Genomic DNA, 17,490 nt, shown 5'->3' with positions numbered 1-17,490 from the left:
CCATGCTCTTAAAGACACATGGAACATTGGTCTGGATTTTTAGCATGAACATTGAAGCCCTTCAGCATGCTTAAAAGAAAGTGCCTTTGGGGTATAGGGAATTCAGCTACTCCCTGCCTGTCCACATTCTTCGGCATGAGCTGCTCCCATGAAAGGAAGTGCAGACGGTGCCTGGTTTCATTGCAGAGAAACTCAAGTCTTTCATGTTCTGTAAGATCATTTTAATTAGTCCTCCATAACCAATATAAAAAAAAACCTCAAGTTCCCTAATTTGTGCATTGGCTCTGATACTTGTCACACCCTTAGCCTTTATTAGAATAATCAGAGTCATGCGTCTGATCTTCCTGCTGGCAGAAAATCTGTGAGTGATATTTTGTGGTACGGTTTTACTTTGTTCCCATACATGCACCAGTTAGTGTCACTGGAGAAGTGTTATGGTCGCATACGAGTACAGCGTATGGTGATAGTCTAGAAATTGTTTTTGAGAAAAAAAGTGTGAAAATTGGTCTAACCACTCACAAGCTATTGTATAGTTTAAATTTGGATAATACTGCATTTTTAAAAATTTGTTTGGCTTATGATTTCTAAATCCATTTCAGTAGTCCTCGTATTATCACTACAGCGTTTCAGGAACTGTTCTTTCTCATACTTGGTCTTCAGGATTTTAAAATAAATGGCATAAAACCTTAAACAGATTTACCTTCTGTTTACGAAACTTTAACTAAAAAGTAGACCATTTGCTCATAGCAACAAATCAAATTCCAGATGTTAATTTCCTAAATAGATTAATAATTTAAAGCTGGTTAATTGCTTTGTGTAATGTTTTATTAGTCTATTGGTGTTGGTGTAATGCAAAAGACTGGAAGTTTAAAGTGCTTGTATGTGTGATTTCTCATTTCTTTTTCTAAATTAATACTGCTGTATTTTAGAAACCTGCAATGTTGTTCTATAATGAGTTACAATCTTTAATATATGAAATTGTTTTTTAACCGCTTGCCGACCGCTGCAAGTAGATATACTGCGGCGGTCAGCCCCGGCCAGGCAAAGTGACGTGTATATATACGTCACTAGCCTGTGACCAGTTTGTGAGCCAATAGCGGGCGAGCGCGCGCCCTCCGCGGCTCGTTCACGGAGGAGTCCGCGCGTGTGACCGGCGGACCCGATGTCCGCCGGTCATACTACGATCGTCGGTAGAGCGGGAGAAAGGCGGGCGGCTTATGTAAACAAGCCGCCTGTCATTCTCCCCTGTGTAAAAATGGAGATCAGACGGTTCTACTATGTAGAACCGTTGATCTCTGTTTTTACAATAGGAGACATGTCCAATCACAGTTAGAAACACGCCCCTAGGACACACTTAACCCCTCCCTCTCCAATACAGTTAACCCCTTCCCTGCCAGTGTCATTTTTACAGTAACAGTGCATATTTTTAGCACTGATTACTGCAGTAATGTCACTGGTAGCCCCAAAAGTGTCAAAAATGTCAGTCAAGGGTCCGATCTGTCCGCCGCAATGTCGCAGTCCCGCAAAAAAAACGTAGATCGCCGCCATTACTCGTTAAAAAAAAAAAACACCAAAAATGACAATCTTTCCCTTTGTTAGTAAACGCGATAACTTTTGCGCAAACCAATCAAAATACGCTTTTTTTTTTTTTTTTTTTTTTTTTTTTTTTTTACCAAACATACGTAGCATAAAACAAATTGGCCAAAAATGTTAAAAAATTCTGATTTTTACATTTTTTTTTGGGGAATTTCATATAAAAAAATGTGAAAAATATTGTTTTTTTTGCAAAATTTACGCTCTTTTTTTGTTTATAGCGCATGATCAAAAAATCGCACAGGTGATCAAATACCACCAAAAGAAAGCTCTGTTTGTGGGAAAAAAAGGACGTGAAATTCGTTTAGGTACAGCGTCGCACGACCGCGCAATTGTCCGTTAAAGTCACGCAGTAAAAAATCGCAAAAAAAACCCTGGTCGGAATGGGGGTAAAATCTTCCAGGGCTTAAGTGGTTAAGGTCTCCAACAGGAATTGGCCTTTTTTTTTTTTTTTTTTTTCTTTTTTTTAAATCTTTTACTGTGTCTTCAGTAAAGTGTTTTGTTACCCCAAATTAAATGGATATAAGGTTTCCTTTATAGCAGGTTAAACAGTACACTGCTTATGCTGTCTAACCTGCCCCTCTGGAAACTGTAAAAAAACTGGCTGATCCTGCCAGTTTCTGCCCTCCCCTCTCTGTGCTGACCACGACAATCATAACTGCTGAGCCCTGACTACAGTGGTCTGCCTGCATGCCTCTGTCATCTGCAGCTCTCCTCTCTGCGCTCCCCCCTCCCCTCCCTGCCTGTCAGCTCGGGAGCCTGTGTCTTTGCCCCCCCCCCCCACTGCTGTTAATGAAACAAGCAATACAATGTCACTGTCAGGCCCCCTCTTTCAAGCTCCCATCCTGCACGATATAAGTGTTTGTAATAAATGAAGGCTCTAAATATAATTTTGTGAAGTAGCTTCAGACTGGTCACGTGACTCCCGGCCACTTTGATAACACAACCAAGAGCTACAGCAGGAGGAGCCAAGCAACAGCTCAATGATCACGTGACTCCCGGCTGACATCAGAGGGAGAGCTTGGCTCCTCCTGCTGTAGCCCTGGATAGTAATTGCAGAGTGGCTGGGAGTCTCGTGACCGGCCTGAAGACACTTCTCAAAAGGTATTTAGAGCCTTCGTTTCTTGCAAACACTTATACAGTGCAGGATGGGAGCTTGAAAGAGAGGTGCTGGCAGCTAGGGCTGAAACAACTAATTGATTAATCGACAACAAATCGATTCTGAAAATAGTTGTCAACTATCTTCCTAATCGATTAATCGGTCAGCCGATTAGTTGTCCTGCATACAGAATGCATTATTTGTTTACATATCAGAAAATACTGTGCAACGCACATACTTCTCAGTACACCAGCCATAGTCCTGGGCAAGAGAAGGAACCAAGTGATTCTAAAACCAAAGGTTTTTTTTTTTTACCTTGCTATAGGGACACTATACAGTACTATACTTTGAGGCTTCCTTTAGGGGCACTTTAAAGGCAGGAGGGGCCAGAAGTGCCATGGGAGGGGGGGGGGGGTAGAAGAGGAGAATCAGTGCTGCTCTGTGCAAAACCATTACACAGAGAGGGTAAGTATGACAAGATTGTTGTTAAAAAAAAAAAAAAAAAAATCCAACGTTTACAATCTCTTTAAGGGCTCTGTACAGGGAAGATCAGCATCTGAACCCAGAGAAGGTGGAGGCCGATAGACTAGAGGGGGATATAAGGCATTACAATTACATTTAAAGTAAAAGTTTACTAGTATTGTGCATTATATTTAAAATGATATCCATGAAGAAAAAAAAAAGTCTCAGCTTGTAGTACTACTTTAATATAAAAATGTTTTTTTCCCCCCTCCACCCTTCTTATAGCTTCATATCGCTTCATATCTGACTACCAGTTAAAATATCCTGCATTTTCGACTTCTGGGCACATTTTTTTATATACATACACATGATACAAGATATAATACTTTCACTTTTTCACAGTAGAAATTATATTACAGTATCGATATCTGCTGTTTTTTTTTTAACTATAAATGGCTATTTTTTTTTTGTTAACCCCATCATGACAGGTGATAAAAAAAAAAAAAAAAACGTTCTGCTGCTACTAAATGTCTTCTGCTGCCCCATACATGTATTGGATTTTTGGATGAAAATATTTGCATCTATATTTGTACAAAAATTATTTGTATATTTGTTAAATGGACGAGTGTTTGAAAATTCCACTTGCTTTTAACAATGAATATAACTTCTGAGCAAAAGCCACATACACTATTTGAAGATTCATTTGATCGAGAAGTTTTCTATTCTGCTCCTTCAAATTTTTCTGTCACTGTGTTGAACAACGAATAGACCCCACTACTGGTTAGAAAATCGGATGAATGGTTTTAAAAATTTTCTAAAAAAAAAAAAATTTATTTTGTGTATGGCCAGCATAAGTGACAGCAGGTGCAAGCTACCTGCCTATTAATAAGGGAGTGTGTCATGAATATTCTATACCAATCTGGTCTGAAAAGAGTCTGATATGTACCACATTTAAACCTCTAATACATATACAGTAAAACCTTGGATTGCGAGCATAATTCGTTCCGGAAACATGCTTGTAATCCAAAGCACTCTTATATCAAAGCGAATTTCCCCATAAGAAATAATGGAATCTCAGATAATTCGTTCCACAACCATTTATTCATAAGTCCTTCAGTTTATAGTCCATATAAAAAGATTATAGCATTGCGATAGGTTATATAACCATAAAATGTCCATCCACAAATAGCCGCTTCCACAAGGGGATTAGAAGCAAAATCCAGCAGGAGCTACAGAGTATCAAAGAGAAGAGAGGCACTTCTAAGTGTAGCAATATGGTTCCATTTAATGAAGGTTCAACTTTTAGCAACTCACATGGTTGATGAATAAAACAGGCACATCTAAGTATGCAGGCATCCGGGGTAAAGCTGTCCACATAGACTATCTTCTGCACCGCCGGCTGCCAGTCTGTAATCCTGACCGGGAAGACCACCCTGCAGTAAAGCATTCTGAAAGCGAGGGGCAGCATGGAAGGGATGACGTAGATGGCAGTGCGGAGGATGGTCTATGTGGACAGTTTTAGCCTGGATGCCTGCATCCTTAGATGTGCCTGTTCCAATCATCAACCCTGTGTGTTGCTAAATGTTGTACCTTCATTAAATTTAACCATATTGCTACACTTAGAGGCGCCTCTCTTCTCTTTTATACTCCGCTGTGACTTGAGGCTACTTGTATATCAAGACATCGCTTGTATATCAAGTCAAAATTTATTTGAAAATTTTGCTTGTCTTGCAAAGCGCTCTTAAACCAAGTTACTCTCAAATCAAGGTTTTACTGTATCTGTCTCAGAGTGGATTAAATATCCAACTATATAGCTGGATATTTAGATTTACCACTGCATATAGATATTCAAGAATATTAACTAAATTATACACCAACCTTCTTTTTTTTTTTTTTTTTTTGAGGTTTTTATCCGTTAGTTGCAGCCCTTCTGGCAGCAAAGCAAAATTTAGGGTTACAAACCCTTTAAAGTGGAAGAAATGCTGTAGCTATTCCTAAAAACCTTCCCTCCCTCTCCTATCCATCCTGTCTACCCTGTATAAAAAAAAATGTGTACTTGCCTATTTTAATCTGCCCTGGTCTGGTTTTGTGATACTGCAGTGTCAGGTCCCCTGTGTAAGGGAGCGCTCCACATCGGCTGTAATGTCACCCATAGGCTCCCATTGCCCAGCCATTGTCAAGCTTCCTTGTAGCAGCTGTTTACTGACACAGGGGAGTCAAAACTGCAGGATCATGTGACCATACGAGTCGATAAAAATAGGTAAGTACACAGAACTTTTTTATACAGGGTAGTCGGGAGGTGACAGGGGATTGAACATCTTTAAGAAAGGCTATAGATGGGCTTTTCTTCAACTTTAAGCTATTCATACAACGTGCGAATTTCAGACATTCGCATTGGATCAACTTTTGTTGAGGAGCCTGCTGAAAGTTTTTTGGCTTTACTGCAGCTTCATCTAAGCAGTGCCGCTGCTTTTCAGGTATTTTGACATTCAATGGAGCCGACTTTCAAAATATGTTAGCCCCAGCGGGAGATTCATTTATCTGCTCTGTATAGTGTGGATGGAGGAATTTGTTTTTTTTTTGTTTTTTTTTCGATTTAGATTGCAGGCAGTGTATGACCAGCTTTAGGGTGGACACCATATTGGCCTGTATGTTGGCCTGATGAGCAAAACCACTGGTGTGTCTTACCTTGGGAGTAGAGAAGGCTTGCTAAGGAGTGGACTTATTGTAGCATTGTATATTAGCTATATACCACTGAGCACTCTTAGCATATTCTCTGCTTGCATCACACAAAGAGAAGCTTTAAATGAATGTAAGAAAAAAATATATATATTTATAGCTACAAACAGACCTACTCCCAGGCTGTTGCATTATCTTTTTATTATGAAGTTAAAACTACAAAAGGAGACTTTAAAAATCAGTCATGTATGATGAAATTTGTAGCAAAAATATCTTGATGAGTCATATATCCTAGTTATAAATAAGTCAGTTGGATAGTAAGTCGCTGGGCAACAGGTTTGTTTTGCAGCTGTAACATGTAAGTGGGCTGGTTTGTACCCAATAATATGCTTAGTGGGCGTTGATGGACGAATGAGTTTAATAACAACTTGGAGACACAATGGTTTAATTGCAGTCCACTGATGGATTACCTAACAAGATCAAGCGTAGATGACACACCCAGATGTACATGCATTGACTAAATTGTCAGCAGCATAGCATCTTAAGACTTTTTTTTCCCTGCGTACTTAATTTCATTTCAGGAATAAAATTAAATCATTATATTACTTTACTGATCTTTAAAACTGTCCTAGTTAATTTTCTTTATTTTTTTTAATGCTACCTGTATTTGCAAGACTATATGGAATTCATTACGAATGCTTCAAATCCCAGTACAAAATCAATGAATGGAGATGTGTTTTGGATATTCCAAAAATGCAACAAAAGTCCAACGTACATTCAAGCTATTTAGGAGATGTAAACATTCTCCGTAGCACAAAGTAGCAATGCTAGGGGCAAAATATTGTTGCTCTGTACAGCGATGTGATTAAGTGTGGAAGTGCTGTCTTCATCTGATAGTTTGGCTCTTTCTGTGAGACAGTATGTATTGAATTACGGAGTACACTTAACAGAATTTCTGCAGTCTAATTTTGTCAATGATTATGCTGTCTCTTCACAGTGTTTGAGAACGTTAGTTGGACATACGGGTGGTGTCTGGTCATCTCAGATGAGAGATAACATCATTATCAGCGGTTCCACAGACAGGACGTTAAAAGTATGGAATGCAGAAACTGGGGAATGTATACACACGCTTTATGGACATACCTCCACTGTGCGATGCATGCATCTACATGAGAAAAGGTTTGTTGTCTGGGTTTCTTCTTTTATTTATTCATTCATTACTTACATTTTTTTATATAGCACTGGCAATTTACGCAGTGCTTTACATGTTGTACATTCACATCAGTCCCTGCCCTCAAGGAGCTTCTAATCTAAGCCCAGCTATACATGGAATGAATTTCTTTCCTGCAACCACAGTTTGCAGGAAAGAAAGTCACTTGATTCCCCCCTCAACACAGTGTTTGAGGGAATCACTCTTGCTGGCCATTGTGGGGGAAGCCGTCCCTGCTGGGAGAAGACCATGATTATTGCTAGCGGTTATTGCAGCCGCTAGCGATAATTGCAGGTAAAACGCGACATGCTGGTTGTACCCAAGTTGATCGATACACGGCCTATTCGAACGTTGTATGGCCTTCCTTAGGCTAGGTGCACATGTTAAGTTTTTTTTTTTTTCCATTTAACTCAGCAGGCTGAATGCAAAGAAAATTGAGAGGTCACCGTTGTTGCCAAGCGATGTTAGTGCAGCAATCTCCCCCGCTGTGCTAATGTTTCCTGCCATAACACAATGATCTGTATTTTCAGTCATTGGCTGCCAGCGCTAGTCGGATGATGCTTTTCCAGCTTGCCCTTCTGATAGAAGCCAGGCAGCTGAATACACAGTCAGAATGTCTGGCCGATTTTTAATTTAAGGACCCTACCAGAGACACACACACACTCTGCTGAAGTCTGATATGTGGATGGCTGGTCACTATCCACTCCGCTTATGCAGAGCGGACACAGCCCGCTCTCCTCTAGATGTAAACAGACCAGCTGTCCATTTACACCCGACTGCCATCCAATCTACTTTTATCAGATCGGATGTGTCAACAGACTCAAGACTAGGGGGTCCGATCGGGTCCCCCTGAAAAACTGACAAAAATCGGTCCGCTAGTGTAAAATGGGCCTTAGGTATACTTTATAAATACTTATTAATGTGTAGAAATTGGGTGGAGAGTAATTATCTATTAAGGAAGAATAACCCCCTGTAAATTAAATGTCAAGAGTAAACCAAGTTTCACAGGCAACCCTGTAGACAAGGAAGATGGGGATTTTAATGTGCCCAATAATATTTCAATAAAATAAAATTAAAAAAAATAAAATAAAAATATATACATTTTATTAAAGACAATCTAGTAAAAACAGCACATGAAAATACAATATGTAAAGGTGTATTGCAGCACATCCTATAATGTAATGGATCGACGTGTTTCATCCATACTTTGGGCTTCCTCAGGATCCAGATGTGTAACTTTCTCAAAAAGTACACATACAGCTTTTAGTAGATAAAACATGAACAATCAAAATACACCTTTATATAAACATACATAAGAGTTTTTTTCTCCTCCTACATTGCAGTAACATATAAATCTCTTATTAATATAGAATAGCAGAAGGGGGAGACACCTCGGGAGCAACCAGCACATTGGGTAGCAGAAATATATAAAAAAAATAAATTAAGGGGGGGAAGGCAAGGTGAGGGATCAGGAAAACATGGGGGACCGAAATTGAAAATGGCCATTGGGGGGAAAAAGAGTGACAACAGGAGGGATGAATAAAGCCAATTGACAAAGAACAAATGCTTACCCTTAACAAAAACACCAAAATATAAATTAATCGGCCACGCCACAGAACCTATAATGATATACTTAAGAGTGTACACAATGTGTATGCAGGAATAAGGTGCTCACAGGCCCCTACAAAGAAGAAATACCTAAAAAAAAAAATACCAAATCAGAAAAGAAAAATAAAAAAACACCACGCACACAAAATAACATATCACCCAAGTGATAACTGGTGCAAAAAGTGATAAACTCACCCAGACAAAGATAATGCAATTCAACCATAAGTTTGAGTATCACAGGGTACAGAGAGTCTATAGCTACCAAATATCCTCTGTAGTTAAAAACTACATTTCAAATAGAAGGAAAAAATCCCTATATAGTGAAGATAAAAAAAGAGACAAGCAAACTATAAGATATCACAATCAAAAACACATCCCCAGTGTTCTAATACCATCAAACATATGAAGATATAATATTAACTCACATGTCATTATGTAAAGAAATCCCAACCTTCAGCATCCATGCTTATTAATGCGATAAAGACACTTGTACAGAGAGCTACCACAGGTTTTACTTTAGATGATTTTGCTAGGGTGCAATCTCCTGTATATCCTGGCAACGAAATGGGTGTACCACAGAACCCCCCCATGGATTTTTTTTCTGTGTTGTCAACATCTGTTTTGTCTGTCAGTTTTATTTGTTTTAACACTCTGTTTTTTCTGTTATTTGCTCTGACATAAAAATGAAAGCCAGGTCAGCAGTAACGTGAGAAAAAAACCTCTCCTTATGTTTGTGTTTTCATAAGAAGGCGGCATATTTTCAGATTTACTCCAATTACATTTTGCAATATGTCCTCTCTTTTACAGGGTAGTGAGTGGGTCGCGAGATGCCACCCTTCGAGTCTGGGATATTGAAACAGGCCAGTGCTTACATGTTCTGATGGGGCATGTAGCGGCTGTCCGCTGTGTTCAGTACGATGGACGGAGGGTCGTTAGTGGGGCTTACGATTTCATGGTGAAAGTCTGGGATCCAGAGACCGAAACCTGTTTACACACACTGCAAGGCCACACAAACAGAGTCTATTCTCTACAGGTATGAACAATATATTTACATAAGAACTTATTTTTTTTCTTTTGTCTGTATTGTCCTCCTAGCTCTTTGTTAGACTTAGAGCATTGAAAAGCATTATTTTATTCAGCTTAGCATGCTCGGGTTTTAAATGCATGTAGGTCAAATGCCACCCCGATTTGTATTTACTTTGCTCAGAGCTCATTATAATGTGCCCTTACCATCAGGCTCTGTGCTCTTTTTATCCTGTCTCTAGAAATGCCCTCTGGTTATGAGACGCATCAGATTTCTTGCTGTGATTGGCTATGCCATTTTAGGTCGCCAATTAGCTGCATATTTCTATCTGAATATTGTAAAATTGTTTCTTCTAACCTAATTTAAGCAAGTCAGGCCAATGTCCATCTTTTTGGTGTCATGAGGTTTTGTTTTATGCCTCTGCAAGCAAGGACGTGAATGTTAAGATTTCATCAAAGATGCATGACCACCCTCCCATTTCATGTGCAGCTAAAATGTTCTATGTTAAAAAGACAAGTGCAGAGTAAAATAATATGTCTGGCTGGGATTGCCAGTTTCTCTTGAATTATGAAAGTTTTCGAGGTCTACTTACAAATTCCAGGTTGTGGTCACAGCACAAATTATGTACCCCACCATACATATACATTTCAGCTGAACACAAAACTACACTGTCCAGAATAAAAATACAACTGCAAGCAGTTTATGGGGTTCCTTTTCTTAGAATAGTCATGCCCACATGGAAGCGTACGAAAGATTTGGAGCCACATAGCTGTTGGTGGTGGTGGAAGAGGCAGACTGATTTCACATGTCAGCTAACATGCCAATTATCAGCTTTAGAAACTGATGGGTTGCATTCAAAGACTGAAATAGCTATGCATTTGCAGACTACAGGAAAACGTTTATTTAGATTTGAGGTTATTACCACTATGGGGTTGATTTACTAAATCTTGAGAGTGCAAAATTTGGTGTAACTTAGCTTTTTCAATTAAGCTTTGACCAAAAAAAAAAAAAAATTAAGCTTTGACAAAAAAAAAAATAAAAAATATATCAGTTGGGGTTTACTGGACATTAGAACATGGAAGTTTTTTGTTTGATGGTAACTGCATGATAACTGCTTTGTTTGAAATTGTACTATATCTACATACAGTGTTTTTAGTCTCCATTTTAAATATTTTATAAGGGGGGGGGGGGGGTGGGACTTTGAATGAGGCGCATGTTGGGAATGCCGTGCTTCTCCATCCCTGTTCAATGGAAAAAAAGGAGGGTTGGGACTTTTAGTGAGACACATGACAAGGCTGGCAGGGAACAGTTTACACATTTATTGGTACATACAGATAAAAACATAAGGTGAAATTGTTCGATCAAGATAATGAGGGGGCTGGTAAATAATCCCCAGGTCCAAATACATAAAAATCAGCAAGGCAAAATTCCAAGTAATAGTAGAGTGGTTTGATATGTTCACAAAATCACAAACTCAAATTCCGAGTAGTAGTAGAATAATTTAAAATATTCAAAACATCACAACCTCAACGCGTTTCGTGGCCCAAGATCGCCACTTCATCAGGAGTGGATGTATGATAAAATCTATTGAAAAAAAAAATATATATATAAGGAAGAAATTGGCACGATGATGAATAAGAAATGAAAAAGGGGAGACAGGGCACCTAAATTCCCAAAACTTACATAGCCGCTCAGGTAGTAAATGGCATGGGAGAAGGACCATGACCCTGAATGTCCTCCACGGGAGCTGAGGGTGCACAAGGCAGGTGGACCAGGCAGAACACGCCGCACACATGGTGAGTGTGGGCTGAGATAGATTTTAAATATTTTATACAGCTGAGTTCTGGGGTCTTTATTACTTTTTAACCTTAGCACCCTTTGCCCAAGGACGAGAAACACTTCTGTAAGTTTTAAACAATAATGCCTTTATTTTTTATTTATCAGCTTTCGTCTGACATTATTACCTTCTACATTGTTTACATTGCCCAGGTGGCAGTGGAAGGATCAAATTAGGTAGCGTACATTACATCTAACGTGTCCCACTGGGGGTAGATGAAGACTATATTTCCCATGATATCATGCAGACATGTAGGCGGGTATTCCTGGGTGCTGTGTGAAGATCACACCCACCAACAAAAGGAATATGTCACTATTCTGTTGTGAACTAGTAGGCAGAAGGAATGTGACCAGGACCCCTTTATATAATGGGGAGAAAACACTGACGCTAGGTAACACAAACTGGAAAAACACATTTCAAGCAGGCATATTTGGCCTACAACAAAGGGGAAAAACAAACTTTAAAAAAATGAACTGAGTTTTTAAACAAGCTAATGAAGCAGTTTGTTTTTCATATGGGACACTTTATTCTTCCTTACTGGAGTGCAGCTTTAAGATTTTAAGCTCTTCGATGAGTGTTTTGGATATTCAAATACAATATAAGCTAAAAACGAATAAAGTGCAAAAAAGTTATATAGCAGTCATCAATCCCTTATGCATGGGTTATAATAGGACCTCCTGATCTACAAAGACCCCTCAGATAACCCCCCCGGAAGTTTTTTGTCATGAGAATTTCCAAGTATATTTTATATCTGCTAAACATGAAACTTAGATTATTTCTGCTTTTTTCCCAATTGCAGTTTGATGGCATCCATGTAGTCAGTGGATCTTTGGATACCTCAATAAGAGTCTGGGATGTGGAGACTGGAAATTGTATCCACACGTTAACTGGGCACCAGTCATTAACCAGTGGAATGGAACTTAAGGATAACATTCTTGTCTCTGGAAACGCAGATTCTACTGTTAAAATATGGGACATTAAAACAGGACAGTGTTTACAAACATTGCAAGGTATGTTGTTGACTAAGTTCTCTTCACTAGATAAGTATACTCTGGATATTATTCCACAAAGCTTAAAGCATATTTTGTTACTTAAGTATGTTAATCCTTTAAAAGCTACCTTTCTTACTTTCCTTCAACCACCAAGTGTTATGTTTACCTACCCTTGCTCTTCCAATATCTTTGCTGTGCAGCCTCCTGGGCACCACATAGCTGCATCTCTGTGTACAACTGTTGAATGGCCTTTCCATAGAAATAAATGGAGTATTAACTGTTGAATGGCCTTTCCATAGAAATAAATGGAGTATTAAGTTATTTCCCCACATTCTTTACATAAGCTGGTTTGCCCATTTAACCCTTCACCCGATCCATATGATTCTGAGGAAGGAATACACTCGGCATAGTTTATCAACTCCTCTAATGCCTATGGTAACCATTCATATTCAAGCTTTGCTTCTTGAGGTGTCACTTTGTAATGCAAATGTGCATCTTATTGGTGGATTTGAGACAGTACAGACCGTTATCCTATATATTTTTCTGAGAAGTGCAAGATGAAGCTTGAATCTTGCTATACTGTAAGCATCAGCTCCACTGGAACCGTTGCCCTGCTGTAGGATGCTCTTTTTTTGTTCTTAGGTTGCTGTAGTCAACACCACCTCTTCTCTTTTACTTAGTGCATAAAACAGATATATATATATATATATATATATATATATATATATATATATTGCATTCCACTTTTAGAAAACACAAAGATGAATGTGTGCTACAGAAATTACAGTTTTGTAGTTTTAATTTGCTTTGTTTAAACTGTTTTAAGTGTGGTAAAATAGTTAATTTTGATCAGGGAGGAAAATGCCAGGAAAATAAAAGGTCCATTGTCTCATCGTCCTCTGTGTTCCTATTCTTAGGAAGGAAAATTGCCACCATTCTACTTACATGATTTATTTGACTAGACAGCTTATGCTGCCTTGCAGTCCAATTAAATCAGCCAGTCTTGTAAGGTGCAACTAACCCTCTGGATACAGGCAAGGACTGACTGTTGATATGACATTTCCTGAGCATTCTTCATGGTCTGCTAGCCAAATCTATCATTACAATTGTATTATGGCATCGCAAAATTCATCCAGCCCTATGTAATTACATGGCATTCTTTTTTATTGAGATCGCAAACAGATATTTCTATGACATTTTAGGACCAGGCTGGAAATGTTTGCACAAACATGATATTAATTTTCTTTGCAGAAGGTGTTTGGTATCTCGCTGCCTTCTGGCAATTTGTGCACATATATGTGCTAATGCGCACGTTCCGCCATATTGTAAATGTAGTGTTTGTTTACCAAGCTAGTTCATTTGACCAGCACTTCATTTAAACCAAGATTCCTGGAATTGTGCTTGTGTTTTCTGAGCAAAGTAAACACAAGCACTAAGTTAAGGTTTGCCCCATACATAAGCACACCATGTAGAAGTTTAAAATCTAAAGATCTTTTTGCTTAGGAAAGTTATTAAAAATGATGTGGGTGAAATTCAAACTTTTATAATAACTGTTCTGGTCTCACTTAAATTTTCAATTTGTGGCCCTCCAGCTGTTGCGGAACTACAATTTCCCTAATGCCTCTGCCATTGATACCCATGCTTGTAACTGTCAGGACTTGTAGTTCTGCATCAGCTGGAGGGTCACAGGTTGAGCACCTAAGCATTATTAGCCTATGTATTTGCCGTCAGTGTGTCTGCATTACGTACAATCAGGTGGGATTCCCTAAACTCCTGCTTTCAGAATGTATTTGCCCACTTAGGTTCTGCATATAGGCTTTTATTTGCACAGCTGATTACTTTCTTTCTATATGTTCAAAGTGTGCATGTTTCTTTTATCCTGGCTTTCAAATGTTTCATGAATTGAGTTCTTATGTAATTCAGATGTTGGTGTGTAAACTCTAATGCATGAAAAATATGTTTTTTGCACATTGTTTTCGTAGGTCCCAACAAACATCAAAGTGCTGTGACCTGTTTACAGTTTAACAAGAACTTTGTAATAACCAGCTCAGATGATGGGACTGTAAAACTGTGGGACTTAAAAACGGGTGAATTTATTCGGAACCTGGTCACGTTGGAAAGTGGTGGAAGTGGCGGTGTTGTGTGGCGAATTCGAGCCTCCAACACAAAGCTTGTTTGCGCTGTTGGAAGTAGAAATGGGACTGAGGAGACAAAGCTGCTTGTGCTGGACTTTGATGTGGACATGAAGTGAAGGCTGGGGAAATTCATTTGTCCAAATTTCTAGACTATGTAACACCCTCTTTTATTTTTGGCCTCCCAGTTCTTACCTAGTCCTTCCCTCCAAAAATATCCATTGGCCTCTGTTAACAGGATCTCAGCTTTGGGCAACATGAAGCAGACCTACATACGGCAGATGAGAAGACATCTTGTCACAGCAAAGACTTAACGTTTTGATGTGGACTACCTTTTTCTTTTGTGAAAAGGAGGACTCTCAAAATGAAACCAGGTGCAATTATTTCTGAATAACGTCTTCAATTTGTTCACAAGGCAGCACCCGTAGTCTACATGAGATTCGGTGGACTGTCCTTAAAGCTCGACCTTAACTCACAGCTTCACAAATCGCTGGTTGAATTTGCAAGAGAGCAGTTGCAACAAAGTCATTTTCTCTTTTTTGGAAATGCTGAAAAAAAATTACTGTGAATTGTTTTTGTATAGTTCTGTCACTTTTTTTTTTTTTTTTGCCGACTATTGCCAATGTCAGTCAATCACAGTATTAGCCTCTGTTTCTCTTTACTGTTGCTTCCATCTACACTATTCAATGCATACATTGCTCTGGGGTGGCAAGCTTGTCTTTATGTTCTCAGACGGATATAAATCTTGATGCTGGTGCTAGCAAAGTAGGTCTTTATAAATGGGATTGTTGTCCCACAGCTGTACTGTATTCCCAGTGGCCAAACATATTTATGCTGCTAAATGAAAGGAGAAAAAAAAAGCAAAATTTTTTTTTTTAATATTATTTTACTGCTGTGACGTTTTAGTCCCAGACTGAATTCCAAATTTCTTCTAGTTTGGATACAGAAAAAAAGACTTTTTGCCACTGAAATTTGTATCCACGGTGCCTCTAAGAGGCCGTAAGTGGTACAGTTTCAGACAATTAAGAGTGAAGTTTGCTTGCAAAAGAAAAATATTGAAATATGAGTGTGTGCAAAGCTTATTTTCTTGTTTTTGAGCAAAATGTAAACACATTCCTTGGAACAAAGCTGTTGTAGCCTGTTCTTTTGGGAACTTTTTGTTGTGAGGCTGTGGTGAATGTAACAAAAATGCATTACAACTGACAAAAAACATGTTTTAAAAACAAAACAAACAAGAAAAATATTACTGGTTAGGCTCAACAAATGACAGTATTCAAGGGGGTAGACAGCTGTTACAGTCAAATAGGGCATGTGGATGAGTGAAGCAAAGAAGAAGGCAAATGGAGATTTTTTTTTTTTTTTTTTGTGGTGCAAGCTTCACGTGCAAATAAAAAAAGACCATACAATTGTCAAATAATTTGCCTCATGTTCCAAGAGTCACAACTCAAGCTGAACTGTGAAAAGTGGTTTAACACTGTATCCTATGCGATATTTTGGATTTGTTTCTAAGACTTTTTTTTTTTTTTTTTCCTCCTCATCCTTGATTTTTGTTTTATTATTTATAGTCTGGTTTTAAAATAATCAGATTCCATTTCGTTCATTTTACAGTTCTGTAACAACCTGATGTGATGGAGGAAAACATTGTTTAAAGGGATTGTGTCTATGGTTTGATTCACTTAGAAATTTTATTTTCTTATAACTTAAGTGCAATAAAATGTGTTTTTTCATGTTACACATTTTAATTTGTGTTGTTTTTTTTTGGTTTGCTTCACTTGATTCCTCTAAGAAACACAAATACTTTTAAAACCATATTTTCTATTTTTCATAACAGCATGTTGCTAGATAATTATTATACAGGATGTATATAGCATCAACAGTTTAATAGTACATAAGGTACTTTTCAGATTTATTTTATTGTGTTTGATATAATAACACTGATATTTCAGTGCTTTACACCAAACCATTCATATGGTTTCCCACTACAAATATTATTATATATTTTTTCTTTAAAAATATATATTTTTTATATTATCTGAAAAAAAATGTGTGTGTGTGTGTGTGTATATATGTATGTATATATATATGTATGTATATATATATATATATATATATATATATATATATATATATATTGGCTAAGTAGTAGCCAGTTAGACACTCTGTATTTTGAATTTTGAGAGAGGACACTAGATAACCTGAAGGAGACCCACATAAAGAGAGACAGTACACATCCTATGCTGGTAGGATACTCAACCTAGTGCATCTAGGTCACAGTGCTGTCTCATAGTTACTTATTAGCAGAATAACTTTGTAGAAGAAGGTCCTTTTACAGGTCCATCTCAAAAAATTACAATATCAAAAAGTTAATTTATTTCATGAATTCAATTAAAAACGTTAAACATAAATTATGTAGATTCATTACACACAGAGTGATATATTTCAAGCTTGTTTTTCTTTTAATTTTGATGATTATGGCTTACGGCCAGTGAAAACCCAAAATTCAGTATTTCAGAGATGTAGAATATTGTGAAAAAGTTAAATATTGTAGGCTCATGGTGTCACAATCCAATCAGCTAATTAACTCAAAACACCTGTAAAGGTTTCCAGAACCTTTAAATTGTCTGTCTGGTTCAGTAGGTTACACAATTATGGGGGAGACTGCTGACTTGACAGTTGTCCAGAAGACAGTCATTGACACCAGTCACAAGAGGTCATTACCAAAGAAGCTGGCTGTCCACAGAGTTCTGTATCCAAGCATATTAATGGAAAGTTGCGTGGTAGGAAAAAGTGTGGTAGAAAAGGGGCACAATCAACAGGGATAACCACACCCCTCTGAGAGAATTGTGAAGCAAAG

At 38.1% G+C, this 17,490-nt stretch overlaps 1 protein-coding gene across 4 annotated transcripts in view; it reads left to right on the top strand.

The window, feature by feature from the left end:
- Window positions 1-16,368, top strand: part of FBXW7 (F-box and WD repeat domain containing 7) — a 325,255-nt gene extending 308,887 nt beyond the window's left edge. For all 4 annotated transcript variants that reach the window (XM_082244066.1, XM_082244065.1, XM_082244067.1 and 1 more), the window contains 4 exons: window positions 6,831-7,012; window positions 9,459-9,684; window positions 12,312-12,522; window positions 14,487-16,368. In XM_082244066.1, the coding sequence (XP_082100192.1) occupies window positions 6,831-7,012; window positions 9,459-9,684; window positions 12,312-12,522; window positions 14,487-14,755 (888 nt within the window). In that variant the 3' untranslated portion in view covers window positions 14,756-16,368. The remainder of the gene's footprint in view (window positions 1-6,830; window positions 7,013-9,458; window positions 9,685-12,311; window positions 12,523-14,486) is intronic.
- Window positions 16,369-17,490: the final 1,122 nt, after the last annotated feature.

The sequence above is a fragment of the Pelophylax lessonae genome (genome assembly GCF_965119305.1).
Source record: "Pelophylax lessonae genome assembly, chromosome: 1".
NCBI classification, from domain to species: domain Eukaryota; kingdom Metazoa; phylum Chordata; class Amphibia; order Anura; family Ranidae; genus Pelophylax; species Pelophylax lessonae.
This window is presented reverse-complemented; position numbering and strand designations above follow the sequence as displayed.